The sequence below is a fragment of the Pomacea canaliculata genome, linkage group LG9 (assembly GCF_003073045.1).
Source record: "Pomacea canaliculata isolate SZHN2017 linkage group LG9, ASM307304v1, whole genome shotgun sequence".
Lineage (NCBI taxonomy): Eukaryota > Metazoa > Mollusca > Gastropoda > Architaenioglossa > Ampullariidae > Pomacea > Pomacea canaliculata.
Window position 1 is genome coordinate 6,906,503 of NC_037598.1, and position 26,605 is coordinate 6,933,107.

Consider the following 26,605-nt stretch of genomic DNA (forward strand, 5'->3'; position numbering starts at 1 on the left):
CTTCCAGAAAAAAATACATAACATGATTCCTGTTCTGTTTATGTGCAGCTGATCATAATATTCATATTAAATCATTATTTACATGAATGTTGTATATCGCGCTCGTTTACTTTCGTTTTTTTTTCTAGGAACAGGAACTTGAACTGCTATTTGTTTATTTGTAATCGATTTGTTGCCTTTATGCACCAAGAATATACTTTTGACCAAGGCATAATATAAACAGTAGCAGTAGTTTATATTATATTGCCAGAGATGGCAACATATACGATGCCAACACAACTTATACAGTAATCATATTTCATTCTAAAATAAACAAATTAGTGAAGCGGGGTTACATACAGACTAACAAGGAAACATTCAGTTTTCAGAGAAAACGACTTTAAAAGAGAGTAAATTAAACAAAATAATTTATTAACTCTATTTACTTTTACAAGCAGCCATTATCACTTTTGGTCGTCTGCCTCAGTGCGTTTGTGTGTGTGACTGCCTTACAAACATTTACAAGTGGTAGAAGAGGTTGGGCTCAATTCCCAATCGATCTTGAGGAGTGAAGAAAGGCGATCGTCTCTGATGGCTAATTATTGTACAGCAAGCTAATGTGTCTACCTCGAACACAAAATGTCGTTAGTCAGTCTACAACGAACACTTCCACCGAGGTGCAGGTGGTGGAAAAAGTCAGTTTAACACTGGATATATTTTCCAGTAAATTTTTGCTGCAGGTTAGTATTGTAGTTCTTGGTGACCTTGTCTTTTGTTGCACTGTACACACCTATTTTTATTTATTTGTATATTTACAAAAAGTGGTTCCTTTATGAAGACCAATTTCATCAGCCGTGCTCTCTAATCAGCTTTGATGCTTACACATAGATGATCTTCATTAGAACAGATTAAAGGAAAAGGCAAGTCCAATGGCTCATTGGGCTTAAATGAAATATTCTGGTGAACGTTTTGGATCGTCTGCTCTCAAAATTTTGGATGTACCCAGTTTTCCACAAGTAATTTAATATTTCACATTTTCCTTCGTTTGTCTTCTAACTGCAAGCATCTGTTTCACAATCTTCACCCTTCTTTGTCTGGAAGTCCGATACGAACTGCAACCAGAACTGAGTGAAGTCCTCGAAACTTTCCCTCACAGGTGCGCATGCGCGAATAGGTTCAATGGCTATAGGGTCCTTTTGCTCGCGACGTGGTGTGTCTTTGAAAATGGCTTTTGCTGTGAAACTTTCGAGAGATTGGAGAGCTGCGGGCGAGCAGGTCTGATGGTGCTGTGTGTCAGCAAATCGTTTTCTCCCGGGCAACAACCTCTGATCGGGGAGATCTGCTGCCGTGGGGAGATTTCAGCCCACAAGTGAAGTTCGACCCAAGTGTTTTAAAGGACTAATAGAACGCATTATTTTGTAATGATAGGTTAAAGCTCAGTGCAAAATACTTTTTCTCCAAATGTTAGTGAATGGATGAATGTCCCTCTTCTGGGTCTCCTGAATGTCTGGGGTCAACGTTTTAAGGCCAAAACCTTGTCTGTGTGACCTGCCGCCCACGGTTTGTGTTCTAAATACTCCTCTTGTTTAAATCGAGCTGCACTAAGACACCAAGATTAACTTCCGGTCCATGTCCAATTTTATTTTATTTCTCTCCTTTTGTCTCATCACAAAATGCTGACACCGAGTCCATTAGCGAGAAACCGTTGCATTAGCAACAGATGGCGAGTAATCAGTTTGTAGGTTTTTATTTTGAGGACCACATTGATTTCTCGATATGGGCACCTACGGTTCCTTAGTCCAACTGCTGCATTTTGTCTTGCTCAAATGGACAAACCCCTGGCTGTGGACGGAATCCGCTCAAGGCCTGACATTTTGATACGGCATATTCTTCCTGGATTCCAGCTGTCATCATACTGCTGATGTCCAAGTGGTTTGTGGTAACTGAAGGTTTCAAACTGATCCTTGTAATTCTTGTGCAGACATAGTCGTTTGCTTTCGTTATTGAAACTCATTGGTTTCATATTCTTTATCGGATCGTCTGCTTACCTGCAGGCCTGAACGTAGCCGGCAAACCAATGCATAACCGGGGTGTTCCACGAGACCTGCTACTCAAAGATATCATTTCACACGACATTCTCAAGATTTTATTCATGCTATGTACTTTAAAAGACACTCGAATATCGTGAAAACGTTTTGACCAGGTTTGGGGTGGGGTGGAAAGGCAACGTTCTCAAAATGATATTTAAAACACTTAAATAATTGTTTCATGTTTCACTTCTGCATCACTTCAAATGTAAATGTAACATGCACCCAAGGGTATGATTGTCTTCAATAGTGTAATCGGCTCGTCGTTTTCAGTCTCTACTCCCCAATCTCCTTCAATCAACCTAAGCCCACACACACGGCGAAGAGCACCTTGCCAAAGGTCTTTGATTTCTATTTACAGATGAATGGAGTTCTCATGGCAACGGTTTAGAAGCTTGGAAGGTTAATTTGCAATTTTTCCTGCCTTTTGATGCAGACAGCGGGAGTAAATGGGGAGGAAAGAATGCGTAAATGACAAAGGGAAGATGGATTCAGCCTTCTTTTTTTTTTTTTTGGTTTCACAAAAAATAAGGAAGGAAACGGGTTTGATTGAGCGCAGAGAGTTTGCCATCATCTGACCACCAACCTACGCACGTCCGTGATGTGACAGCACTGATAAATGGATATGGTATGCGTAAACATAAACATAATGGCTACCTGCTGTGCGTGCGTGCGTGAACATGTTTCACTCTCTCTAGCTCTTACATTCGCGAGACGAGCCTGCACCCTCGTATGTTTATTTTTCTTTGACCTTACCATTCTGGCATTATGAAAGCGTTGCTTCTTATTGTTACACAACTAGTCTTACTCCACTCCATTCTGCAGGTCTCCTACTTACTTTTGTAAAGCTGAGAGTGTTTACTTATGAAAATACTTGGCTTACATTAATTAAAACGGATTTTTACGCTTCAGCAGGCGAATCGATGTTTTTGTTTTGCTAGGGTAGGTTCTTAAGTGAACCTCGTGATACTAGGTTAACGTTAGTTAAAATTCATTTGTCCGAGATTTGGTTATCTGAATTATTTATGCATTACTGAATTTCTTTGCTGTCTTCTGGTGGCTGTTCGAATGAAATCGTAGAAAAGCGGGTGGCGCCGCAAAAATTGTTGCATGCCCATGCTGAAAGCAGTTGTGAATTCTTGAGTTGGTTTTGTCAGCTATGGGTCATCCTGTACTCCTTTTTGTGACTATGTGAAATGTCTCTTGTGGCTTTTTTTCAAATAATACACAATTTCAAGATGTGGGCTGATTGGGTTTTAAATAGAAGTATCTGAATTCAGTTGACTATCATTTTTTTTTAAAAAGGGGGGGGGGGGGGGAATGTCGTCCGTCACCTTTTGGTCGCTGGAGAATGATGTGCTAGACCTCACTTTTCTCAGGACGAGCTTTGGGTTCAGCTCTCGTCTCAGCACGCTGTTCTTTCTCTTTATGTGACATCTGTTTACAGGGCTGCCTTGACATGATAAGGCCGTAGTTGCTGGCTCGGCGTTAAACGCTTATTTCCCCCACCCACTCCTCCTTGCTGTTCTTGTCAACACAAACATCTACCTGTCGTATCGCCGCCATTCTCCGGGGCTGGAAGAGAAGGTCGATATGGCCTTTGAACGCCAAGGCCCTCCATCTAAGCACTTCCTGCTCCAGCCCTTCCTTTTTTCTCTTTAATCTCTCTCGGCGGTGTTTCCATTAAGCAGAAAGAGTCTGTCACCCTACGTTTGCTAGCCATTCCCTCCTGTCAATGTCACGGGGGTGGGGTGGAATTAGTATTTTACGCCGAGCCAGCAACTAAGGCTATATCACAGCAAGGCAGGCAGCCCTATGAACAGATGCCACATGTAGAAAAGAACGCCATGTCAATGTCACAACAAAATTTTTGGAAGGTTTGGGTTGAATATCGAGGTCATTTTTGAAACTTGTGAGGACAAGACCAATGGCTCCAGAACGTTCATAAAGTCTTCCTTTTCGTCACTCATTTCAGTACACTGGCTAGTCGCCTATATGCTGTCTTTGTCTGCATCTACAGAAAACACAACCCTAATTTTCAAGGGACAACTCGTTGACCTCCACAGGAAATCAGGGTAACATGTTACTACATGGGGAAGAAACATTTTCAGAGTGTTATAAAGGAAGAAAGGTGATACCTCTGAAGCTGACGGCTGACTAGTGACAACTTAACAATATGGTGCAAGGGTGCTGCAAGAAGGGATGGTGAGGCTAAAATTCAATGAAAACGTTACCGACATTGCCTGCTGACACTGCACCTTTCTTAGCATTAGAATAGGGTACTCAAGAAAGTACAAAAAAAGTACAAAAATAAATTTTTTGAAACATTTGACTTAACATCAGTAAGAGGTGTTAGACACTCACAAACTATCAGCCTGCATGTCTGTTGCAAATAAGCCTTAAAAGTTCAACATTTTCAGAACACTACATGATTTTCTTGTATGCTCACTTGCACATCCATCTTTTATTGTAAATATTTGCAGTTCCAAAAAAAAAAAAAAAAAAAGCAGCATGCAAACTACAAATTTTTTCATTCACTTGCAACAAAAAATATCAGTGACATTTTCAACAAGAGAATAATGAATAATTTATTTACACACACTACAGCTGCCCCTCACTGTTGCACACTCGCCTATCTCTACCTAGAGCAGTTCCCTTCAAAACCCCTCATTCTCTTTTCCATATTAACTAAAATATAAAACACAAGTTATTCTCATCCAGTCTTCTCTCTGCATTTTCCAGTTACTTTATATTACAGGTATCTGTGAAGACTGCTGGTAACAAATTAAGTGTATAATCTACTTCTCGCCAGCTCTCTGGAGTGTTTTAACTTTTTTTTTTTTTTTTTTGGCTGGGGTGGCATGATTTGCAGCTTCAATAAAAACATACATATAATCATCTGCCAATTCTGAGGAACTTCTAGCACATTAACGCTTTTTGGGAGGAGGAGTCCAAGCCTGGATCTTTGCTGGTACAGTACTGTAAGGTACATATGCTTGGGGTGTCCCTGACAAGTTTTCTGTATGTTTCTGCATCCAGGGATATTTTACAAGCTTGGCAACTGTTGGTGGTTCATCGCTCATATAACTTAGCCACCTGTGCCTGGAGACAGAGGTTATTCACATAACATTCTCAGTTTAAAATGAGAACTGGCAATTTTGACCTCTACATCTTACATGAAACATAAAAAAAGAACATGCATGGCAATACACTAATTGGTTCCTATTTGTTCATACCTTTATCACATTTCACCTTTATCTTACTTAAAAGAACACAATAAATTACAATTAAGAAATTTTTTTATATCAACCCTTTATAACGTTCTATTGAAAAAAAAATTAGACTGTTAATAGATGGTTCCAATTTCTGCTAACCTCTGAATTCAAAGATATAACTATAAACTGTTTACACTTACAAAACTCATAGCTAAAAAATATTTTATCCTTTGTATTCTTAAGACTATTTCCATTCCCCAAAATGATGACGATATCCAAATCATTTATACCCAAAGTCCATTATACACTATCTTAAATTTTTTTAAAAATCCATTAACTTTTTCTGACAAAATACCAAAAAAAAAAAAAAAAACCAAAAAAATAAAACCAAACAAACAAAACAAAACAAAAAAAACCAACAACAAAACCAATATTACAACACCTATCAAATTATTGTACCATAATTCCAATGTGGTAGAAATACACATTCCACTTTAAATGGCAAGGCAGCCAGCCCTGCATCTGTTTACAGGGCTGACTGCCTTGCAGTGATATAGCCTTAGTTGCTGGCTCCGCGTAAAAAAACAATTCCTCCTCCTCCACTTTAAACACAAATCCTAATTATCAAACACTTAACAAGATAACTGTGAGATTTTGCATGTTTGTGGTCACTATCAAAAGCAAAAAGATAAAAATTATGTTTCATTCCATTTCATCTAAAGACATAATTTACATTTTTTTAATCACCACTACTTTCAGTTTACTAAAAAGATCAAACTAATGTTTGGATGAGTTACTCTGTATTAAGGAGAAGTGGTGTTTAAAAGCTAGATTTATAACAGAAAATTATAAATCTGACAAAAATTCTAATTATTGAACACAGCATAATGCCAGTGCATGATTTATCCTATTTCAAAAATTTTATGAGGATAAAATGATATGAAAATAACGCAAACAGTCAGGTTAATGATTGCCATAAAGTGGGATGTTTTCCCCTGATTTAACCTACCATTCTGGAGGTACTTGGCTACCATCATAATCCATGCCAACAGCTGGAGAATATTCAACCCACCGACTACGACCTGAAAGTAATAAAACATACACCACCATTTATCAACATGCACATTATGCCTGCATATAGGAGTTTGTGTAAAATGCATTTCTGCCTTTTCTTGCAAGTATGACACTAGACATGTTCAGCGCTGTCATCATAAAGATCCGAAGAATACTGAAAAAGTAGTGCTAATGACTGTACACACACTGGACTGCTGGCAGTCTGCAGAAATCAATACTTAGCCTGAAATGGTAGGCTGTCAAGTCTGGGTGAGCCTTTGAAAAGCCAACATAGGAACACAGTGATGAGGACTGAATGAGCCAATATTCTTCATGCCACTAACATACTGGTTTCTACCAAGATTATTTATTTCTTTTTGAATAAGATTTGACCTTTACTTCTTCCAGCTTTGAGCTAATAAACCAAAATTACAAAAGACGAAAAAGCTTGAGATTTTGCACCTCCACCAAAGTAAGATGTCACATTGTTTACTCTTGCCCTTCGTCCTGATAGCTGAAAGCTCATTTGCAAAAGTCTTATTCTTACAGTTAAAACAGAAAATTCAGCAGCCGGCAGTTCATTCTACACAACTTGATTTGTCCCAGGGATCAATTATATAAAAATTTTTATACTACAGTATTAACATATTAATAAAGCCGCACCCACTAAATGTTTTTAAAATCTCTACTTTTTTCACAAAAAGGCAGGGCTGGTTTATAAGCCCCAAATATATACAACTTGAAAGCTGCATCGTAATCATTTCACCTCGTTTTTGGCATGATCAGGGTGTGTTTCAGCAACTGAGTTGAATGCTTCAATTGTATGTGGTTTTGATTTTAAAATACAAATTGCAATGTTAACACTTTAAGGTGGAGCTCATTGAAAAATTCAATGGAATCTGAAAAAGCTGGAAAGAAGCTGCATTGCTGTTTAAGTGGAATCTGAAAAAGCTGGAAAGAAGCTGCATTGCTGTTTAAGCTGCAGGGTTTAAAGCTGGGGGAAAAAGTCGCAGCTTAAAGTCTGAAATTTACAGTAACGATAATATAGTCTTTTAAACTGCAACAAAAAGCAATCTTTACACTTTAAAGTGCAGCTCAAACTAATGAAGAGAAAACAATCTGGCTGTCTGGAGTTAATGCTGACATCCTGTGGCATGTGCTATGAAACCACTCTAAATTTGACATATAAAAAATAGGAATTATTGAAGTAGAATGACTGTCAACTGGAAATTTTGTAACATGGTGAAATAACTTTAAAAAGAATTTCAAAGTTGTCTGTTAAGCAAAAACATTAGTAAAAACCCACTGAACTAGAGATAGCAAAGTTTTCTTACCCATGAAATACATAGGGTTCTGGTAATATTTGTTTCCATAGTCATCTTCACCGACCAGGGTGCCTGTTTTTAGTTCATCTGTTCTATAAAAAGGCATGCAGGCACACATGCGTGCACACACACACACATACGAACACAAAAAAAACAAAGTTTTACATGTGCATACAATTTTTCATTCAAGATAAGTGCATGAATATATATTCTGCTTAAAATAACCTGCAACACTCACATGTTTTAAAAGTAAAAAGCATCAGATTCTTTTCCACCTTAACTTAATAGTAATATGAGATCTTTGAGAGTAGTATCAGTCTGAAATGTACTAGCGACCGATTTGTTATCCAAGAAGCATTGAATAAATTCTCAATTTTAGACTCCCTTGATTTGCTGGTTTCGGCTAATGCAAGGTTATATCAATCTGTGTATTTTGGTATGGATAGCTTTATATTATCGTACGGAATGCTAACAAGCTCCCCTGTCTCTCAGAAGAAAATACAGCAGACTAAAATACATTCTATAGCATATTTATCTCTTTGCATAGTGTTATCACTTTTGTATTGAGCAATCATAACAATGGCAGACGGCACAAATTAAATCCCATTCAGAACAGTGTTTGCATGTTATCCTTGTACATATATAAAGTTCTTTTTCAATATGAGGAATCATTTGGCTTTAATTATTTAGTTTTGTAAAATGTAGCAAGTGAATTATGAATCAGTCACAGCAAGCAATGAATGTCCTTGGACAATGTACATCCAACACGTCACAATAACAAACATCGTAATGAGAATAGTTGCATTGCACAAGTGTGTTTTATGTCAGTTCACCTGTATAATTGCTTTATCGATCCCAGTATTCTTCCATTTTCTCTTATAATTTGCATTAACCGGGACACTTTCGAAAGAACACCCTGTTTCGCAGAGTTCGCCATTTTCCCAAGAACAGTGGCTCCGTTACTATTTTAAAATATATATATATAGTGTTTAAATCTGTGAGAAAAAGGAATAATCTATTTTACGAAATTTTTTGTGATTTATTTTATTTTCATAAACTTTGTTTTAGCAATAAAAAGCAAGGTCAATAGAGTAAGGGAGGGCATGAAACTATAAAAACTGCGAGACTATCATACCCGCAAACATGGCGGCCTGTATTGCTGCGGGTGCTGAATCAGATAGTGGAGATGAATTTTATTTCGGTGATGAAGACTTCTCTACCGTGAACTCGAAACATGGGGTAAAACAATACTAATACATATTATAATGACTTTTAATTCATCTCTGTTTTTTTTCTCGCTGGTGTTTTGCATGCGTATATGCGAGTAGACACGCATGCTTTCCGCGGTTTGTTTTCGTCTGCTCACAGACTGCTTGTGAACGAGGTTGAAGATGTTTGGTCTGAAGCAACAGTAATTAAAACAAATGTTGAGATTAACGTGCGTGTTCTAGATTGCTGTATTGAACCAGAAAAAAAATTATTCAGGCTTTTGGCGTTAAATAATGTTGATAAGCAGCGAAATATGATAGTATGGCCACTATGGTTGCGCATATTTGTAAGTAATTTAATCACGTAATTAGAGTAGAAATTGGAGTAGAAATAAAGTGCCAAGCTTATTTTAAGTCATATACTATTTACGATTTTACGGTAGATGTACAGCATATGGTTTTTCATCGTAAGAACAAATAGTTGTCTAATAAAGCAGGGTTTGGTGATGTATGTTTGGAGGGGAAGGAAGTGTGCTATGGTATAGCTTCCAGAGCGTTTGTACAATTGATTTTGCATTTAGTTATGGAAAGACGTGGAGTTCATAATATTTCATTATCATTTGGATCATCTGATCATACAGCAAGTACCCACATCAATATAATTCCACTAAGTATTATCCTGTTTACACTTTATTATGTCACTAATATACAACTTTTGTTATAGAACGAATCACAATTTTATTGCACACTCTGTTATAGCTATATGAAGGATCCCACCAAAGAAATATGTCAAGTTTGCAAAATGGTGCAGGCTCTGAGCCTTTGTGCAGCAGAAAACCACCAGCAGTCCTCATGCAAAATGGTGCAGCCTCTGATCCTTGGTCCAGCAGAAAACCACCAGCAGTCCTCATGGAAGATTTTCGTATGGGAATAATTCAAGGCAGTGTACAAGCTGTTACTAAAGCACTTGATGAAGGTATAGCATGCAATATTTGAATCAGAAAAGATTGAAACCATTTGCACCCATCACTTAAACACAACTTTTGTTTTGACTTGCACTGCTTTTTACTCATTCTCCTCTTTATGCATGGAATGTTAAACTGGCTTACCATTTTAAAAAAAATCATTTTTATCTTTTCTTATAAATATGCATGGAGGGCAGCTTATAATTTAATACACTTTGTATTTATTTATTTAGAATTACCAGATTGCAAAAATACTACACTTTGTGTGACAGTGGATAATGAAGAATGTTTCTGTACCATGAGGGGCTATGTTGCCTAAAGCTGTCTCCCTCCATCATTTGCTGCTCCAGTTTAAAAATGGTAACTGAGCACCACATATGGAGACAGCTATAAGTATTTCATTTTGACAAAATGTCAACCTTTCCTGATCTGTGTATTTGTAATAAAGTGAGGATTTGTAATCTATATGAGCTTGCCAGAAAGCCATTTGGTGCAAGTCTGTGCTCTTTAAAATGCATATTCTTAGCTTTATGTACTTTTTTATGCTCCAGGTGACTTTCATTATCTAATACAGTTAGCAACAGAGTGAAAATATTTGGTGGTTTTAATGTTTGTAGTTTTTACATTTTTGTATATATACATTGTAAGACTTTCTAGGACGATTCATAAAAAGTTTTCTGGTCAAGCTGGCCTTGTTAATGTCTTGTGTATTATCCAAAAATTTCCTTAGTTTTAAAAGTAAATCATCAACACATTCTTTCTTTCTTCTATAAAGTAAGTCTAAAGACTAACTAATTAATGCTATCATTGTTGTCTACTTTGTGTCTTTCATCACTGGCATGCACAGAAAGATGTCAGTAACACAGACATCAGGATTGTATATAAATACATTTACATTGTGAAGCCAGTAGATGATCTGGACTATGTGTTAATTGGGTATATCTATGTACAAATGTTATGTATTGATTTTGGTCTCTTTCTGTATTTGGTGATGTTTGCAGGCATGTATATATGTATAACTCAGAACTAGTATCTTGCACTTAGCTTCACTCTAAAGAATATTACACTTTATGTGTAGTTTAATTTCATGTTAGCTTTGAAATGAAAGAATCTCTATGACTCTGTGCAAAATCTTCTGTTTATGTCATTTTTTCAGGCCTAGATGTGAACACCATATTGAGCACTGGCTGGACCGGACTGATGTATGCAGGAAGCTTGGGAAAAGTAGACATCTTTAAGCTGCTCCTGGAGAAAGGAGGCGATCCTAATTACCATAAAAGTGAGGTCAATTAGAAATATGAAATCTGTTTAATTGTCATATGTCTGCTACACTTTTTTGCATCATTATGTCATTTTTGGTTAAACATGCTGTACGTGAATACTGGAATTTTAATGAATCTAATTAAGGTCAGGATAATTTTCAACCACAACATTTGCTAGAATGATTTTGTAATGTTGATGATGACAAGACTGGTTCTTGTCCTTTGAGCTTTTAGTTTTTTTGGTTATGACAACGTTAGCTGCTAAACTTTATCATAAACTTGATTCAGTGACTGCCATAGTCTTTCATCTGTTTTGGATGTAGGCTTGCTTTGAAAAATCTCACACCTTGCCACCTCCACTATTAGCTTTTTTGAAGACCGCATGGTATCGTGAGCTATACAGCTTAAGATGATAATGAGAGTGTTATTTCCTAAACTAGTTTGAAATACAAACATTTACATAGTGGACAACTGCAACACCTATGAGATTTATGTTACATTTTATAGCAAATGAATGTTTTCTTATTGTTGAAGTTACTAATGCTTCTGCGATTTTGCTGCTGCAGATCTTTATACTGTGCTTATGGCAACATGTTCATCAAACTGCTCCAAGCCAGGTGTTGTTTATGACTGTGTCAAGATGCTAATTGACAGAGGGGTAGACGTCAGTGTTCAGGACAGGTATGTCAAATGATCAAGTAAGCAAGTGCTAGATTTACAGTTCTTTAGGAAGAAGGATAGACCATAAGTTCATTAAATACTTTTTTACCTGTTGTTTTAGCTTTCTTCAGATCAATTGAATGTAATAAAAAAAAAATTAATGAACTGCTGATTGCGAGCAACCAGTTTGCAGAAATATGAAGGTCAGGAATATGTGATAGATCAGAAATAACCTGCAGAAAACTTTATGCAACATTCATTTGTTAGAAAAATATTGTGATTGTATGTTATATGAGTTTTGGTAGGTATTTTTTTAGGAATATCATAGTAACAGTTTGCAGACCTTCCTCGGTTTTCTATTAGATAAAGCAATGTGTTTTAAAGTGTTATCCATAAATATTCACACTTGACTAACAAAAACCACACAGAACCATTTGCAAATGTGATGTAAACAATTAATTACATATGAGAACATCATACGTCAAGTTTCGAAAGTTAATCACACATTGTACAAACTATTTAAACTGAGAAATTTCTGCTGATTAATGTGATATGCTGAAAGAGCACTGTAGATATGCCAGTTGCCAATATGCTGTAGGAACTTCAATATGGTACATATTAATTTGATTAAATTTTGACTTTTTTAAAATTAAAAACAATTATAGTATCCCATGTTCTCTTGTAGAGAGCTTCCTCAGTGCCATGATTGTGCTCTGTTCTCAGCTGTGTTGCATTTCAAAGGAAATATTCAGATAAATCTTTCTTTTAACTGCTTATTCTGGTATACAATCTGGTAATTCTAAATAAATAAATACAATTTTAACTGTAAGAAATATGACATGTTACTTCTTGTAGTGTTGTGTGTTTTACTTCTTTAATTTCTGTACAATACATCGAGCCTACTTAGAGTGAAACTGTGTTATAAGGTCTACTAATCTACATACTGTTAGCTGATTATTTCAAAGTGCATTGAGTTTGCTGCAAGCAGTGTACATTTCATTGTGTTTTTTAGACATTCTTCTGTTCTGGTCTTTGTCCTGGTGTTCATGCTTCTGTTGTACAGTTTAATATACAGTTTACAAATATTAAATGTCCTGACAGACACTGTCACACTCAATGCACTGAGTCATCATTCAAGGTTCAAGATTGAGTCATTTAATGGACATCAAGCTTGGTTTTTCTACCATACCTTGACTGTCAGTCAGAATTTACTGTTAACCTGTGATGCTGAGTTGTTGTGGCATGTTTCCATTGCATGTGGGCCGTCCGGTGGTGCAACGCTTAGCGTCTGTCAGCAATACAGTGCAGATTAGATGTCCTGAGTTCAGATTTTGTCTCAGCCGTGCTATTCTTTCTCTGTATGTGGCATCTGTTTACAGGGCTGGCTACTTTGCCGTGATGTAGCCTTAATTGCTGGCTCAGCATAAAACACCAATCTCACTCTCATTACCTTGCATGTCTCTTTTTTTTTTTTTTTGTCTTTTATTTATAGGTATTTATATGTCTCTGTATATTGATGTTCGGGGGGTGGTCCAGTAGTACAACGGTTAGTGCCTGTCACAAATACAGTGAGCATTGGCTGTTTTGGGTTCAGATCTTGTCTTAGACATGCTGTTCTTTTTCTGCATGTTGCCTCTGCTTACATTGGCCACTTTGCAGTGATATAGCCTTAGTTGCTGGCTAAGCATAAAACACCAATCCACCCATAGCCCCCTTGTTATGTTTTGGTGTGTCTGATTATAAGCTGTGTGCACTTTATGTCCATATTTCTTTTGCTTTGTAAAACACATTGAGCCTACTGTAAAGTGGGAAAATGAACTATGTAAACTAACTTTATTGATTTTACATCAAAACCGTCACAAGATAGCAAAGGTAGGCATTGATGGCATTATCACTATAGCTTCCTCACTGACCATATCCTTAAAAGCAAAATGTTATTCCAACACCTTATAATTGGGGAGGTATAAGTTAAAAGGGGAACTAAATGCTATTTATCAAGTTGCTTTAAGTCAGAGGACTAAAATAAGTAAGTAAATGCCAAATTGAAAAAGCTTAGAAATGAAAATAGTTGGGAAAAATATGATCACCATCTTAGCTTATTTAGCCGTTGTCTTTTTTTATTCTTGTGTGACATTAGAAATATGGCTTTCTTGGAAAATTGTTCTTTGTTCTTTGTGATGTATTTTGCCTACAGATAAGCATGTTAAGACTGAGACTAGTGACTTGTTGATTTTTGTTTAAATAAATTTGTGGACCAGATGTCACATGACTGCCTTGATGTGTGCGGCACGTGATGGGAGACTAGATGTTGTACAGCTTTTGGTGGACAGCGGTGCACAAGTGGAACAAGAGGACTCAAGAGGGTGGACAGTAAGTTCTTTTTTTTTTTTTTTTGAAGAGTGGTATAGCACATGCTTTTAGCAAGAGCAAAACAACAGTTGCAGGATTTAAGAAAATAAGCCTCTTAGTCTGTGGCGATTATTATGACTGAAAATTTTGGTCACATTAACCTGAGTGTGAAAAACTTTTAATAATTGCACAATCTCTGTAGTAGCAATGAACAGTTATTCACTGTGACTTTGACAATACTGAAATTTCTAGGAATATTTTATTTTTTTAAGCAAAAATGTTTCTGTTTTAAGGCATTGTCTTGGGCGGTGCAGCGCAATCAAAAGGCAGTTATCAAACTTCTGCTAGCAAAAGGAGCTGATCCTCATAAGAAACACAGGGACAATTTGACTGCTATTGATCTTGCTGATGGCAAAGATGATGTAAGTTAAAGAACTTAAAGAAGTTTATTGTGTTAAATTACACAGATGAATATTTTCTTTTGGAGTGGCGCTACAATCACTAGTTTTTTCTAATTATAAGAATTATTATAAGATAATGATTACTGTTCTGTTACTTTGTCATGTTTGCTATCATCTGTGATATTTTGTCATGATCCTACCAACAAAAACTGTTGGTTTTGGGGTTTTGTTTTGTTTCATTTTTTTCATTATAAATACCAATCACTAGGGAAAAAGTGGAATATTTTTCTTTTGTACTGCTCTGCATATATTTTTGAAAGAAAAAGATACTCTTTAAGTTTCAAGTGATGTTCATTTCTGTTGCTTGTGATGTATATATGTTATGTAAGTGTGATGACCAGGTAGGGTTTAGCCATCAAAGTAGAGTCAGGTTTGTCATCAAACATCTTGTCCAAAGCTATGCCACACACTGACTTAATTTACTTTCACTTTTATGACAGTGTCATAGACCTGAAGAAGTAAAATGGGTGAAAAATGACCACTTTTATCACATAAATGTCCAACAATGAAACACAGATAACAAGTTATTTAAGATTCTTTCTGTCAAAAATGTGGCCGTTTTGCAAACTCCATTCAGCATTGAGATGAGTTTTGCTGTACACAGTTGATCAGGATGCTGGAGGGCAGGCCTGCTGTGGAGACTGGAGCAGGAGATGCTAGCACCGCTGCTGCTGTGTCATCTGATGTTGGGGCTACAACACAACCTTCTAGCAGCACAGGGTGAGCTAAAACGTATTGTGTTATGCACTGAGAGTTTGATGCCGCTTTTCACTGTACTTATTATGTACTTATTGTATTTATTATATTTACTTTTGTTTGAATTCTACATTTTGTTTTTATCCCCAAAAAGAGGAAATAGACCTGCTTAAGAAATGATTGCAATTTTTCTATGTATAATATGACATATGAAAAAATTCGAGAAATGGAAGCTAATATGTTGTTTTTGTTGTGATGGTAGAAGTGATGTTTTATGTTGCCTTTGTTACTACAAAGTTACAGAGCAAGTCAGGGCCTTATACATAAGACACATACTTGTCCTTGTCGTGCGCAGGTGTGGATAGGTGATTCAAACATGGCATGTGAAAGCACAGCCCAACATTCTCCTTGTAATGAGTTGTTTTATGGGTTATATTGTTTCGTGCATGAGTGGTGTCCAAGGTCTTTGGGCTTTGACTGTTGGCCTCATTCAGACCCGTCAATTAAAAGAAAAATGGACGCCATTAGGAGGCAGTTGAGCATGTCTGTGTGTAGGCAAAAAAAAAAGCTGATCGAAAAGCATGTGAATAACAAAAGAATAACATTCTCTCATCTGTTTGTTTAAAATTCACATCCATACATGATGTTTCGATTTTTTCCGCCAAGAGAAGTGTTCACATTGAAATGGCCAGACTCATCATTCTTTTTTTCTCTCTGATTTCTGTGATTAGCAGCATCAGTGGTATTCGCTACAGCGAGCTTGAGGTCTTCTTGTATGGCCTTGACTTGGGGTCCTTGGTGAGCATCTTTCATCAACAACAAGTGGACTTTACCCTTCTGCTGACTTTAGGGGAAGAAGACTTAGACAAAGTAAGATTAAGTTTACTACCATTTAGTTATAAATTCTCTTCACAGTCATGAGCTGTATGAGCCCTCATTTTTTTCACTTCTTCACGCATGTTGTACTGTTTTGTATATTTCATTCTCACACATATTCACGTGACGCCTTCGGTATCACTGAACACTCACTTGCTATACGGCGAGGTGAGGATTATCTAGAGACGAGGATTTACTCATATGTTAGTGTATGTCTAAGATGTAAGACGAGAATTCGTACATGTGCTAGGACAAATAAGTCTTGTACATATAACTCGACTCTGAGATGGCTAATTTACAAGATTTGCGTACAACTGGAGAAATTTTGTCTTTACAGATAATGGAAGCGTTTGGAAGGAGCAGAAGATTAAATTTTTCAGCGTGCTTAATCTAGGGCTGTCTCCATTAATGACGCTTTCTAATATCTCTGTCTGTAAAGCTCACTAAACAAACAGTTCGAATTGAACATGTGAGCGCTAACAACGTGGATTAAATTCTTAACGTAGACAAACGTACCACATCGCGCTAGCCGATCAGGGCCTTTCCAGACCCGACTAACACCCGAACGGCGTTGTGAAGGGTCTGACGGTCAGTTGCTCCTCAAACAACAGCAACGGCCCAAAAAATTCGATCTAACACCGTTCCTACTTTTCGGCATCGCCTGCAGGTTGAAATGGCTGTGCGGGGCACATTGGTCTGCGAGGTTCGCAACAAATTCTGCAAGGCAAGGGTCAGCGCCCCACCATCCATATCTTTTCGCACCAAAAGCACGCGCACGAAGACCAAAAGGAGGTGTATGAACGGTCCCCAAAAGAAAACAACATCGCCTCCGGGCGTCACGAATAGGGCCTGTCGCCAGTACAGTGAAGGTTGGCTGTCCTGGGTTCAGTTCTCGTCACAGGCACGCTGTTCTTTCTCTGTATGTGGCATCTGATTCCAGAGCTGGCTGCCTTGACGGGATATAGCCCTCCTCCTCCCTTCCGCCTCCGAACAGCTTTGAGCAGACGAGAATTAGAAGACGACGCATAACGTCAAGCGCTGTCGGTTAGAAAGGCTTGACTTTATTTGTCCTAACCCTTTAAAGCAAGATAAGAAATAAAACTCTCAAAAATGACGACAAGCGTTCTCTGCTACTCACGCGTCCACTAAGAAGTGTGGGAAAATTCCTGTAAAGGCAAGAAAAATGTCTGATATGCGACTATTCACGTCACTTCCTCGCCAACTCTGTTTCTTCCATATAATCTCATCAATCAAATGTGTATCAGAAATAATCAAGTTTTTTAAAAAAAAAAACTGTTTCTCATGTATCAACTTTTGTACATCTGCAGTGGGGGGAGGGGGAAGCCGATCCCTTCAAAAAAAGATACTTAAGAGGCAAGAATGTGAACGTCGTTTACTGTTAAGTCCCCCTCCAACCCCCACTCAAAGCCGAGCATCTTTCTACGCCACTGGTCCGTTATTGTATTAGTATGTTGATCTACATTTTACAGCAATGTATTATGGGCCATGCATGATACTGTTCGAAAAAAAAACCGCATTTAGGCTCTGATTAGTCTATGTTAGTCAAAAACTTATTTTGTTGTTGTTGTTGTTTAATCAGGAGGAATCAATTCTTTGAGATTTTTTTGTTGTAATTGTGTTTACCTCCCTTGTGTAGGACGTGGCTGTCCCAAAATTATATGAACGAAATTGTCGCCCACTCTACACACACATACTTAAACCACGCTGGCACATAGTTATACTTAATACTTGACCAGCAGTTTTTGATGAGAAAAGTTCTTAGGTTACACAAAATAATAATAAAAACAAAAAAATTACATTCTAAGATTTTAATAAATGGGTGAAGAAGATTTATGATTTCACTTTATAAACTGTATTCATTCACTTTGCAAAGTTAGCATCCATAGGCAATGCTTTTTTTAATTTTTGCTAACTTTCATATTAACCAAGTTACACTTACTGTAGAGACCTGGACAATGTTCAGAGAATATAGTGATAATACTAGAGCAGCATTCACCATGTGACTTCTTTATTAGAAATGCTTAGAGAAATTAACAAATTAAAGGCCTTAATTCTTTCATTCTGGGTCTATTTTATGTTTTTCCTCCCCTTCGTTTTTTTCTCTCTTCCATCAACATTTGTGAAAGTTGGTGGCTTGTACTAAAATGTCATTGAAATCCTTTTAATCATCATTTAATCATCTTGAATTGTCTCTGGGGATCAATAATGTTGTATTATAAATTATAATTATAAATGTTGGTGGATTGTATCAATCATTTATGTGGAAATAACACTCAAACAGATGGGGATCACACAAGTTGGTGTTCGCAAGAAACTGATGGAGGCCATAGCAGCTGTCCACAAGAGGAACTGGGAAAGCAGCAGCCTTGTGCCCATTCGATTAAAGAGTGAAGTGAAGTGTGCGGACGCCATTGCTATTGTCGCCAACCTGGCCCGCCAACTTCGCTACATAGGCAGCAGTGTTACCTACATCGCAGATCAACTAGATAAAAACAAAGAGTTTCTATCCACATCCAAGGTAGAGTCATATGATGTCATGTACAGCACTATGCCTTCCTCAAGTTAATGACAGTACCGTTGAATTATGTGGGAGGGGTTGATGTGAACAGGTGTGTTATTCCAGAATAGCAAATTTCCTCATTCATGTATGCATGTATTACTTGGCATAGGCAAGCATGCTGTTGTACTGTTCTAAACTCTAAGTAACACTAAGTAATTAATAACGCAGGTTAAAATTACAAACAAACAATATGAGTAACTTTTCTGTGTGATTGTGATTTTCCCTGTTCATTGTGGGATAAGTTATTTTCAAGTGTGGTGAGTGTGCACACATGTTTAATAATAATAATAAATGTGTGATTGATAGGGAGCAGAACCACGCTCATGAAGGAGCATGTTCTCAGTACTTAAGACAAGTTGGAGACATGGTCAGAATACAAAGGGCATAAGGAGAAAAAAAACATAGAAGACAAACAGTAACTTGCCAAATAACTTGTCTACATTCTCAAATGCTGACCAATTTTGCTTTTGCACGGTGCAGGATGGAAGTGGCCCAAAACAACTGCTTCTGCATACAAGAGATGGAATGAAGAATGCTATTGTTCTTCAACAAAAGCTTGATCAGCTTCAGGCAGCTCTGTCCAATGTAAGAAACAAACTTAATTTGGTCAGTTTTAAAATCCAACCTTTGTTGCCTTACAGGAGAAAAAGACATAGGGAGGGCGATGTCAGTCAAAACATTAAAGAATTTTTTTTTTCTTCTGTGTTGAACAGATCAGCTGAGACTTAGTTCTTAACCTATAGTTTCTAGTATTTCCTTAATATGACCCAAGCATATTTCTTTCAAGTAATTATTTAAATCCATGACATGATACAATGGCAAACTATAAATGAATAACTCCTGCTTTTGGTTAGATGCAAGACAAAGCCAGATCTTTAATTGGTCACAGTCGGCACAATGGCTTATTCGTATATCAAGAAGATTTGAGAGGGTTGTGTAGTGAGAAGAGGGAAGCTTTTAGCTCAGAGATATCGTGATCACTAGTTTAAGGATTATAGAGATGAAAAAGAAATTGAGAATTAGAGGATGCCTGTCCACTAGTCTTATGCGCCTAATCCTGGGTGACACTATCTTTGGGGTATCAAATTTATTACTTGGGTGTAGGAGGTTCAAAAGACTACTGGGTTGCGATTGCCCTCTGGGATAAATAAAGTCTTATCAGTAATATTATTTTTAATCCTGTGTAAACGGCTTGTGTTCTTCAATCTGAAATGAATTATTGATTTTTTTTTCCTAGGAACTAAGTGCAAACGACTTTTCACCTGCAGACCTGATCAAGTCTAAAGCAACACCAGTTTCTAAGAAGCGCTATAGTCGATTGTTCATCTTCGGACTTGGCTTTTCATCTGTTATCCTGCTTGTGTTGAAGAAAGACTTTGTCATCGAGACCTCAGCAACACTCATCAGACAGTTACCCATATCATTTTTGCAAAAGTCTTAGCATCAACTCGATTCTGTTTTAATTTCGTTCACATAAATTTCATTGTTGAGGTTTTTAACAACAAAGTCTTATTTAGGAGATATTTGTAAGTTGGAGACCACAATTGAGTCACAAATGATTTTTAAAAAAACAACCAAACCAAACAAGACGTGATGAAGAATTCGTTTTTTTAATTTTGTCATCTTTTTATACATAAAATTTTCATTTTTAAAGAACAGTCTGTCTACCTAGGGTACTTCTTAAGGGGAACAAGAAAGAAGAATTTTTTTGTCAAAGGAGGGCTCTCTCAGAATACAAGTTACAAATACTTGTTTTGACATTTTACCAGTTTCACACATTCATCCGATATTTTTGTGAGAGGCAAACAAAGAGACTATTTGAATAGATGTACCTACGCTAGCCTCTTAGATTTCGGGAGACATATCAGGTAATAAAATTTTATGTAGGTTTTAGTCACCAGATCCACATATTTATTGCCACTGAAGGAATACGCGCATACCTGTCAACGATGCGACAAAGTGTCCTTTGTGTGCGTGCGTATGTCTTTGTGTATGAAAATCACACAGGACTATGGTATTTGTGCACTTTGATTTATGGTTTTCTAGTAAAATGTGATGATAAAAGTTGACAAGACTGCCGTCACGTTTCTGACGTTCCTAGTCTTACTGCTGCTTGTGTCATTGTCTCCGTGCAACCCGCCCCCAGTGCTGTAGGTCTTTGTTACTTGGTGTTGGTGAGATCCCCACTGTATAGAATTTTTATATTTTGTATATTGTAAGCTTACCGAGGCCCATGAGTATGCTCTTGTCGAGATGCCATGTTGGTACTGACGCCGTCGTGGTTGAGTAACCATTATTTGACGAATCGCTCTCCTGGCAATTCTTATTTTGATTTCTAGTGACTTTAGGTAGAAGAGATTTGGGACAAGCATAAACTCATCCAATCGACCAGTTTAAAAATACATCTAAAAACATTTAACCACCTAAATGACATCTGTCGACTTCACAATCTTTTTAATATAGGTATTGAAAAAGTTTTCTGGGTGTTTTCACTTTCCTCGCCTTGCTGCAAACCAGAGTAGAGGGTTTTAACGTCTCTGACCAGAGTCATGCTATTTAACCGTGTAAGTTCATATTTGACAAAGTTATTTTATGATAGCTTCCACCTTTTAATCCTCGTCAACTGCGTAGATTATGGAGAGTGGAGTAAAATTGTTCTCGTTCCAGAGAGTTCTTTCTGCATGGAGCTGATTTTACAGATCTGCTTAAATAATTTGTATCGCGCTGTCTTGTATTTGGTTAAGGTTAACTTTTTTCTGCTTACAAATAAAGCAGGTAATTATTATAGTGACTGTCGTGCTACTGTTCTTGGGAGTACTTTCGGCGACAAATGAGTTTATAGAACTCACCATTCTGGTCTGTTCTCAGATGCAGCAGGGTATAATTGCAAAGTACACACGGGTTTGTTTGTTTTTACAGACCAGCTTTTGCATTGCCTCCCGTCTTTCTCACTCCCTTGTACCCAGCAGATTTGTCTAACACCATCTCGGCAAAATTCTGTTGGTGATCTGATGGTCTTTTGCCTGTTGGCAGTGGACAAGAACGCGGAAAAGAAATCTTAGCATTGTTTGAAAGGTTACAAAAATTTGTATTCTTGCGTGAAAACTGTGGTCATGCTAGCTTGATACAGAGAAAGAGAATCTACAGTTTGCGCGAAGCTCTCCGGATTTAAGCTTGCGGTTGATCTGTTATTCGTGATCGTATTATCTTTGGTAGACTGGAGAAGTTGATAGCCTAGTGTTGAGAGTCACGGCGCCCAAACCAGAACGTACACATTATCTGATCGTGAGACTCAGCGCACTCCCCCATTTGACTCAGCTAAGGAATGAGTACATAACTCAGAGGGAGCGTGGGAAAGGAGATGGGGAGTCGCCCTGTATTGACTAAGTGAATGGTCTAACTCTAACCACCTCGCTTCCCTACGGCAACCCTTACCTATTTCTCTTTTATTTGAATGATACAATTGGTGCACAGTTTTTCGTGGTACCAACGACACTAGGGAAACCACAAACAATATTTTCGACCCCATCAGCTTTTCCACCTCTTCGGTTGCCTAGAAAACAGATCTCCGACGGAGGCTTCCACGGACTCCGCAATATGGCCGCGCATGAAGAGCTGCTAAAGGGGAGAACACTCAGCTGCAGTGTGCCAAGGGGAATAACACTGCTAACGATGATGGGTAGAGTGCGGAGCGACAAAATGTAATTATTTTGAGAACTTCCACGCCTCATTTTCGTCTGGGTATGCCAGGGAGTGCTCGAGATTCTTAAAAGCAGCTCATGCATAGATAACGAAAAGAAATAACGAGAAAATATAATTAGATATTAAGAATGTGTTGCACCTCTTTCATGGCTAATATCACGTGAATGAAAACAAAATATATTTTAATTTCAGGGGTAAACGAAATAGATGAAAAAAACTTCAAATGTGGACGTTGGGACGAAACTGGATTTATTTGTTTCGGAGAATGGTGCATGCTGCAAGGTTGTTTTGTTGGGGGTTTTTTTTTTTCGTTTTTCTCTTTTTTTGTTCAGTGATTTGCGGGCCATTCACTAGAAGTATGCATGCACACAACAAAAAGAGACGCAAACACAAAGACTTAACAACTGTTAAAAAAAGTCTAGTATTGACTCATTGATTTAGATATCACTCTTCATAGAGGAGACGCATGCTTTCTCATAAATGGAGATATCAGATATCTGTACGTAGTCTGGTGATTAGAGTCAGGAAACGGGACGAGGCCACCCTTCTTCGTTTTCTACAATGACTTCACATCCGTTCTCACATCCAGTACAAACTGTCCGTGCTGTGTTTTTATTTCTTTGTTGGCACCTGCCCTGATTATCTCTCTGAACTGTTCTTACCTTACATCCCAGCTATAGACAACTCCGCTCCTCGTCTGATGATCGTCTCCTTACTCTTCCTGTCACCATAGCAACAACATATGGCCTCAGGATTTTTAGTAATTGTGCAGAAAGCAGGTACTTGATTTTATGCTTCTTTAGTACTGTTGTTTATTCTTTTATAGTTCATATGCTATTTGTTTTCCTGTCCATTGTACACTGTCCATGTTTTGTTCTTGTTCTTAGGCGCTAAGAGCATGCTCCTTAGGGGTGTGAGAATGCGCTTTACAAATTTTGCAGTTATTATTATTATATCCACAAAGCCTAGCGCACCTTCATTACGCAAGCGTTAAACTTAGTCTATTCATTTTTCATTTAGGACAAATTTCTTTGAGCGTTCGAAACTGGATTTTTACATTTTCTTTTTTCCAATCTCCCCAAATCCATAACCCTAAACCTGTAACACTAACTTCTAAATTGTGTGGCAACCTTAATTTTAGATAATAGTCTGTACTTTACAATTACACGAAAATCAATTATCTATAGTTTTTGATACTATCTGAAAGCTATTTCTTTAAAAAGTACATTTTTCAAAAAATCATTGATTACATCCAAAATGTTCATCGTAACCTCTTAAAAACATATTTTTAGATAATTATTTTATATTTGATTACTCTGTTATTAAAAATCTTCAAAACAACAACAACAACAAATTCTAGAGAATACTGTCTCCTTAAACCTTGTAAGTCGTGGGTTAAAGCGCACACACACGCTCGCGATGTCCAGATGAGCACAAGAGAAAAAAAAAACAATTATTATCTTTGGACTGGAGTTACACATTTTCGTGCCTGAACTACAGTAGCAATGCTGTGATAACCACTCGGTGTGATTAAGCAGTCACTTCACGAGAAACCATCAAAGACAATGGTTTTTCACGACTGTGCAATACAAGTACATGTACTCGATAATCTGTTCCACTGCATGCATAAAAACTGTATTGTGGCTGAGGACAAAATAATAAACTTCAAATAATTTTCATAAATAACAGTAGGGTTTTGTACGCAACAGCTGTCATTCTTCCAATATAAAATATGTAGACACAGTAACTCATAAACGCATATATCCTATTGTGTATTCAGCACCTTGTAATATGTTAATTTGACAGCAGGCTAATAATTATCCAAAAAGAAAAAAGTCATAACATGGCTTGGAAGAATTTCGAGGTATTTCTTGTGCTGGTGCACCGTCTCTCCTGCTTCTTGTGAGTGCGTGACACTTGTTTCATGTCTCATGCAAGTAAATTCAAAAAAAAGTATCGACAAAAATATTCTATAAACACTGTAACGCCAAGCTCCGCTAAAACTGCTCGCCAAAAGCTTTTGCAGAAAATCTAGTCACTGTCTTTCGACTGAAATATGATAGGAGTCCTCCTTCGCCGCCTCCACCCTTCTCTCTCTCTCTGCCATATACATGGAGCTCCTGCTGTTTCTGCTGATACATCTGAAGCCACCCAAAGTACTTCCAGAGAACTTATTCGTTTGATATTTTTCTACTCATGTGCAACGAACTACAGGTTAAAATAATTTATTTATAAGATTCGAGCAGGGATAATGGAAATTGTTTTCTTTTTATATAGTATCCAACATTCGTTTTAGACATTTTGCGCACCTCCTATATCAATCTGTTTTCGCAGTCTAGTCCACAAATAAAATAGTTCTTGTTCTTACTACTGTTTCAGGCATGCGCATGTGTCGGTTCTTGATATAAGACTGACCGAAGCCGAGGTTAACGATCTTCTGGGGTTTAAACGTAAGACTGTTTCAGGACAGAAGTGTAGTGTTACGAGAGAGGATGCGATTGGTTCATTCGTGCAGCACCGATACTTCATGCGAGACAAAACAAAATAAACCCGTGATAATCCTCCTTCAAGACGATGCAACCTAACGCTTGTCAAGTCATCAGGTAAGTCTTAATTTTTGCGCGATCTCGATCAACAGATTTGTTGAGAAACGTGGTAAGCGACTTCCTCCTGCGAGTGCGCATGACCAAGTGTACAAGTGTCCATTTCCTGTCATCAACAAATGTGTTCTTTGTTGTGGAAACACTTGTGTGTTGCACTTAAGACTACAACAACAGTCTTTCTGCCCCTGAACGTGAGCACAACGTTTGAAACGAGCATCAGGTGTCGCAAAAGCACGAAGTATGGTATGAGATTGTCATGGAACCGACACTGGAGAGTGGCTCATCTACTGAGTCAGTTCGATTGTCAGGGCAAGTCCTCCGAGGCTACTAACATCTTCCACACTCAGTTTAATCTTCTGTCTTCTTTTCTGCCCTGCTGACAACTTCCATCAATAAACAACGCCATAAAATATGTTGGCTTGTATTTGTGAGGAGACTCAACTGTCACTTAACTGTAGAGCCAGACGTCATAGGTTTCCTAATCTGCATCTACCAGCTTCTGGTTACTGTCGAATGTTCAAAACAGGAAATTCAGTGCTGGACAGGTAAACAGTTCGATACAGGCTCACACCGGCACACCTCCATTATTTTTTAACGAGATAATTGCCACGGGTGACAGGTATTCTGGCGAGGCGTTGTATTGTCCTGGCCATCCTGGAATTTGAAATGGTCTTGGCCAAATATTCGATAGGGTGTGAGTGGGTAGGGGGGGTTGCATACGAAAGAAGTATGCAATTCAAGTCCCGTAGGTGGTTCCGACTGTCGACCTGTTTTGTCGACGGTAAGTCTAGGAAGCATTGCTCACTGTCCCGCGATGTTTCGCTAGGTGTTGCGGTGAGTGCTGCTCACTCTCATGGCGTTGTTCGTTCCATCGGGACTCGCGTCCACCGCGGGGGTGTCGCTGGGTGGGGTGTCCTTGCATGTGTGCACGTCCACCCAGCGGCGACACTCCTTGCAGCGGACGAAGCAGCACCAGTGAAACTTGCACTCGCACTTGTCCACCTTGCGCACCGTCTTGGTGTCGTAGCCCCGCCCACAGCACATGATGTCACATCCGTCTGTGCCGAGTGACGTCTTGTTGCACAAGCGACCGGCAGTACCCAGAGACCCTGAAATAGGAAACGAGTCAAAGGTTATGCAAAGAATTATTAGACGGGGGTTTTGTTTGTAAGTTATTGGAAGAAAAGAGATCGACTGCCGAGGTGTGGATGTTGTCTGATAAATAAGCATGACCAACTGAATGTAGTGGTGACTAGGAAAAAAATAATGTTGACATTATGGCGATCTTATTCCTGAAAGCTTATTCGTGTAAAATCATATGCTATTTTACTGTGGTTGGAGCTTCGGTTGAGAGGGACTAATGTTACTAAACTCATTGATCTGAAAGTAATGGTGCAGTACCTACATAAGAACAACACGCGAAGCAAACAAACAAACAAACAAATTAAACAAACAAAACCAAGCACAACACACACACACACACACACACAACCAAAAAAAAAAAAAAGAAAAAAAAAAAAACAAAAACAAAAACGAGGTTACTAAATAATGCCGTATTCTAGTTGAACTCGGATGCTTATCCT

General features: G+C 37.9%; 3 protein-coding genes across 5 annotated transcripts in view; 1 reads left to right on the plus strand and 2 right to left on the minus strand.

The window, feature by feature from the left end:
- Positions 1–4,633: 4,633 nt before the first annotated feature.
- LOC112572578 (NADH dehydrogenase [ubiquinone] 1 alpha subcomplex subunit 12-like) lies at positions 4,634–8,617 on the minus strand. 2 transcript variants are annotated; one of them, XM_025252319.1, is made up of 4 exons: positions 8,493–8,617; positions 7,669–7,746; positions 6,291–6,363; positions 4,634–5,168 (listed from the first exon to the last, which is right to left on the minus strand). In XM_025252319.1, exons 2-4 carry the CDS (start codon positions 7,679–7,681, stop codon positions 4,994–4,996), a joined length of 261 nt encoding a protein of 86 aa, XP_025108104.1. In that variant the 5' UTR covers positions 7,682–7,746; positions 8,493–8,617; the 3' UTR covers positions 4,634–4,993. The 2 variants fall into 2 exon arrangements, with proteins under 2 accessions (XP_025108104.1, XP_025108103.1); XM_025252318.1 differs by having other exon boundaries at positions 7,669–7,751.
- A 165-nt stretch (positions 8,618–8,782) lies between these two features.
- Positions 8,783–20,786, plus strand: LOC112572018 (ankyrin repeat, SAM and basic leucine zipper domain-containing protein 1-like). Its single transcript, XM_025251505.1, has 11 exons — positions 8,783–8,898; positions 9,627–9,843; positions 10,989–11,111; positions 11,661–11,775; positions 14,013–14,124; positions 14,397–14,525; positions 15,169–15,284; positions 15,992–16,130; positions 18,439–18,675; positions 19,198–19,302; positions 19,955–20,786. The coding sequence occupies exons 1-11, from the start codon at positions 8,803–8,805 to the stop codon at positions 20,156–20,158; spliced, it is 1,593 nt and encodes a 530-aa protein (XP_025107290.1). The 5' UTR covers positions 8,783–8,802; the 3' UTR covers positions 20,159–20,786.
- Positions 20,787–24,032: 3,246 nt separating this feature from the next.
- LOC112572019 (protein Wnt-2b-like) overlaps positions 24,033–26,605 on the minus strand; it is a 51,894-nt gene continuing 49,321 nt past the window's right edge. For both annotated transcript variants that reach the window (XM_025251508.1, XM_025251507.1), the window contains exon 6: positions 24,033–26,131. In XM_025251508.1, coding sequence (XP_025107293.1) covers positions 25,845–26,131 — 287 coding nt within the window. In that variant the 3' untranslated portion in view covers positions 24,033–25,844. The remainder of the gene's footprint in view (positions 26,132–26,605) is intronic.

What these genes read in the sequence shown, in the direction of transcription:
- LOC112572578 (XM_025252318.1), bottom strand. Translation starts at nt 8,596, where the DNA reads ATGGCGAACTCTGCGAAACAGGGTGTTCTTTCGAAAGTGTCCCGGTTA. An exon ending in TCGATAAAGCAATTATACAG is followed by an intron (nt 7,752 to 8,492) that starts GTGAACTGACAT and finishes GCCTTTTTATAG; the next exon opens with AACAGATGAACTAAAAACAG. An exon ending in GAACCCTATGTATTTCATGG is followed by an intron (nt 6,364 to 7,668) that starts GTAAGAAAACTT and finishes TATTACTTTCAG; the next exon opens with GTCGTAGTCGGTGGGTTGAA.
- LOC112572018 (XM_025251505.1), top strand. Translation starts at nt 8,803, where the DNA reads ATGGCGGCCTGTATTGCTGCGGGTGCTGAATCAGATAGTGGAGATGAA. An exon ending in GACGTCAGTGTTCAGGACAG is followed by an intron (nt 11,776 to 14,012) that starts GTATGTCAAATG and finishes TTTGTGGACCAG; the next exon opens with ATGTCACATGACTGCCTTGA. An exon ending in CAACCTTCTAGCAGCACAGG is followed by an intron (nt 15,285 to 15,991) that starts GTGAGCTAAAAC and finishes TTCTGTGATTAG; the next exon opens with CAGCATCAGTGGTATTCGCT.